Source organism: Rattus norvegicus, chromosome 5 (assembly GCF_021556685.1).
Source record: "Rattus norvegicus strain SHRSP/BbbUtx chromosome 5, alternate assembly SHRSP_T2T, whole genome shotgun sequence".
Taxonomy (NCBI): domain Eukaryota; kingdom Metazoa; phylum Chordata; class Mammalia; order Rodentia; family Muridae; genus Rattus; species Rattus norvegicus.
In genome coordinates this window covers 63,484,826-63,488,810 of record NC_141538.1, presented here as the reverse complement: position 1 = coordinate 63,488,810, position 3,985 = coordinate 63,484,826, and the positions used below count along the sequence as shown (strand labels likewise).

The 3,985-nt window shown below is 50.4% G+C and overlaps 1 protein-coding gene across 1 annotated transcript; it reads right to left on the bottom strand.

The window, feature by feature from the left end:
- Positions 1-1,775: 1,775 nt before the first annotated feature.
- Ccin (calicin) lies at positions 1,776-3,663 on the bottom strand. Its single transcript, NM_001005904.1, is given in 1 exon segment — positions 1,776-3,663. A coding segment is annotated over 1 exon segment (1,767 nt). The 5' UTR covers positions 3,604-3,663; the 3' UTR covers positions 1,776-1,836.
- Between the last annotated feature and the right edge of the window lie 322 nt (positions 3,664-3,985).

Sequence of the window (3,985 nt, the reverse complement as noted above, 5' to 3'; positions counted from 1 at the left end):
GCCACTATGCCTAGCTAGAGAGGGTTCTCATGCAGCCAGGCTGGCCTCGAACTTCCTATGGAGTAGTTGTGAATGACCTTGAAATTCCAATCCTCTCCAGGAAACATTGGACTTACAGGTGTACACCACTGCACCCCAAAAGCTGCATACCTTTTGTTTACTTGTTGGGCTTTTGTTTTGTTTTATGCCTATCGGTGTTTTGCTTGCCTGTCTGTGCATCTGTCTGTGCACCATGTGTATCCTGTGCAGTGACTATGGAGGCCAGGAGGAGGGAATCAGATCCTAGGATCTGGAGTCGCAGATGCTTGTAAACCACCATGTGGGTGCTGTGACTCGAGCTTGGATTCTTCGCAAGAGCAGCCAGTGCTCTTAGCCAGTGAGCTATCTCTCCAGCCCCCATTCCCTTCTGAACCAGGGACTCCCCCTGCAGCCCAGCCCAGCCTGAGGCTCACTGTGTAACTCACCTTAACTGCTCAGATTATAGGAGCCACGTGCCCCACTAAGCTGTATATTGTAAATAAGTCAATTATGGGGGGGGAGCTTTATTTCTCATAAAGCTTTTAAAAAACAAATATATTACATTTCTGAATAATACAATTTGGACCAAAATATTCCAATTTTGAATTCCAGACTTTATACCTGTTATCTAAAGGGGTAATTTAGAAAACATTTGGGAATTCTTCAGGTAATTGGTTTTTATAAGAGGGGCCTTCTTGACACAGTTTACCATTCTGGGGCATCCAGAAGCAACGGCACTTGGGAATATTGGGATGGAGCAGGTCGTATCCTTTAACAAGGTAATTCTGAGTCAGGTGTGGGAGCACATGGCTGTAATGCCAGCACTTGAAGCCACAAACGAGACATTAGGCTGACAAGGGCTCATCATTCCAGGCCAGCCTCAGCTACATAGTGAGTTAGTTCCCAAGAGGTCTTGAGCTACAGAATAAGATCCTGGGACAGAACGGGGTGGGGGTGGGGTCCTCAGCACAATGCATGCTGGGGACTTTCTGTCCTGGGCATTCTGCTCATTAAAAAGGCCACACTTACACTGTTAGGTAGGTGGTCTCATTATCGCTCTGTTACGGAAAAGGGAATTAACACACGGAGATAGAAATTAATTTACCCAGAATAACCTAGTGGGTTCTTGAACTGGTCCTCAAGCCATACCTCCCTTTCCTTATTACAGCATCACTCCACTCCACTATGGATAAGGAGTTCTTTCTTCTCCCTTTACTGTAGCCGCCCCCTCCCCATTCAAACCTCACATTCCTGAGAAAGTTCTCTTCAAACCTCTCCAACCAGAAGCAGTTGTAAGCAATTCTCAACATCCCTCCAAATGAGACATAAACCACCCTGAGTTCATAAATACAACAGGCCATGGACCTGCTTGTCCCTGGACTTGCCCACACACCGCCTTCCTCCCCAGCCCACACGACTGCTCTTTCAGACAGGTCCTTTCCTGTTTCCCCAGTAGACCTGAAGCAAACAGGCGCCGGAGGTCTGGGAGGAACTTCAATCCCACCACCACCAAGAATTATTTTTCCTGCCTCAGTTTAGAGACCACCCCCCCCAAGTGCTGGAATAACAAAAATAAATAAATAAAAAATAAATCTACCCACTGCAAACCACCAACCAGAGACTCCACCTCTGCCAGTTACCTCTATTGAAACATTAACCCTGACTTCTGCCCATCAGGAACCCTAGTCCAGCGCTCCACTTTCGGACCCATGCATTGACCATCAGTAAAAGGAATCCAAAGCCACATTCCTCCCTTGTTCTCTGTCATTAAATTGTGAATAATAATGCATTTACTTATTCTCCCGCTTAAAAAGTTGTTTAAATTCTTTGAAGAATCTTGCAAGGCAGCTTGGCTAGACAGCAGGCAGGGCAGTCCAGTGCCTCGGGTGGGCAGGCAAGGGTCTTCCATTCACCTATCTTTTGGTCCAGCAAGTAAGCATTAGGGTTGATGGTGTAGTCCTTTGTCTGAACATCGCTGGCTGTGGTGACACCCCCACATACAAACACCTTGCTGTCTCCGATGGAGCAGATAGCGTGGGATACATCCAAGGGACAACTGTTGGGCAACAGAGGCACTGAGGTGGTTGACTTGTTGGCCTTTATCTTCTGTAAGTTGATTTCCACGCTCTGCCGGTGGCTGTGTACACGGAGGATATTGTCCTGGTGGAAGGAGAGCAGGGGCCGGTGGTTGAATTCGATGGGGAAAGTGATACACTGGACCACTTCCCCTGTACAGGTGTCGAAGCAGTCCACCACACCGACCCGGGAGATGTAGCCCTTCACCAGGCACCGCCCGGTGACAATGTACAGGTTCCGGTCACCCTTAGTGATCACTGCAGTCCCGTCCATAGGGATGCTCATCTTGCCTGCCAAGCACCAGGCTTCCTTGCGTTCATCGTAGCGATAGATGTTAGAGACGTACCGGCGTGGGGCAATGCTCCCACCCACTGAGTAAACTGTTCCCCCACAGGTCACCATGGTGTGGAAGACAAGCCCAATGGGCAGGTCAGGCAGCTTGGTCCAGGAGTTGTCATCCATATCATACCGCCATGCTGTCTTCAGTCCTGAAATCTGCTCAGTGGTGCCACCAGATATGTAGATGTAACGGCCAGCAGCAGTGGCACTGAGCGCGGCTGCTCGGTATGGCATCTCTGAGAGCTTCAGCCACAGGTTCTCCTGGATGATATACGCAAACACTCCGTCGTTGAACTTGCCATGGGCCTTCTGGCCACCCAGGATGACCACTGAATCAAGCAGGGCCCCTTTCCGCTGGTAGCTCAGCAGGCTGCACGGGCGCTCCTGCTTGCGGTCCATCAGGACACTTTCGATTAAGGTCGCGTGGGCCGAGTTGTTCTCCAAGCCAGTCAGCTTGTTGCTGGCAAACATCAGCGTCTTGTTGGAGACAGCATTGAGGTTGATGTAATTGAAGAACTTCTTGAAGTATTTTTCCCGCTCCTCCTTCCGGAAGTACACCCAATTGATGAGTGCGCTGAGAGCCTGGTCCTCGTTGAGCACGTGAAGGTTTTCATCACGGAGCAGGCGGCCGAAGATGACAGGTGGGCAGCGCATGAAGTGCATAGAGCCCTCGGGACTGGCCCAGAAGTGGAAGTTGTCGCGAATGCCAGAGTAGGCCAAGTCTGATACTTCTTTAAGCTCGAACAGCTCAGCCAAGAAGAGGTAGCGCAAGCAGTTGACGCGTCGAATGGACTTAATCAGGAAGTCATTGCAGTGAATCCGAAGGCGTGGGGTATTGAAATACTGAGCGCCACGGAGCAGCTCCTCCACATTCTGTTCTGAGATCACCACTTTGCCGCTGTAGAAGTAGTCCAGGAGCTGGTCCACCGTGGCTGGACTCAGGTAGTTGGGGTCAATGGTGATGTAGAGTTCATCGGTGGTCTTCATGTCGTTGCTGGAGACAAGACTTTTCACCAGTGGAGAGACGGCAGCCAGCACGTTGCGATGTGCGAAGAAGACATGGTGGTCCACAGTCAGGGCCATGTCCCAGTACTCTTTGCGCTTCCTCTGTTTATTCAGGTTTTGCAGCACAAAGCTGTTGTAGTTTTTCTCTGTGAATTCCAGTTTCATGGTGCTTCTTGTTGGCTGAGACAGAAGATCGGTAGCAGGTACTGGAGGGCAGACTTTTTCAGGCCTTTGGGGTTTGTACTGATGGTTGTTTGTAGAGCAGCTGACCAGAGAGGAGTGGGCGTGGGAGAGAGGCTGATGTCATAGAATGGATGAGGTCATCATAATGCAACCCCCTCCCCTCCCCCAAGCGTTTGTCAGAGACCTGGGGGCCTTTCTCTCCTCGGAGCTCAGGAGGAAGCTAAGGAACGGGGCCACGGTGTCCAGAATGTCAGAATGGGTTTGGGTGGGGCAGAGGGCAGCCGCGGGAGAGTGAAAATACTGGGATAGGAGGAGAGGTTACTATTAGAAGCCTCCCTTTTAGCCAGGAGGCTGAAGTCCTGCT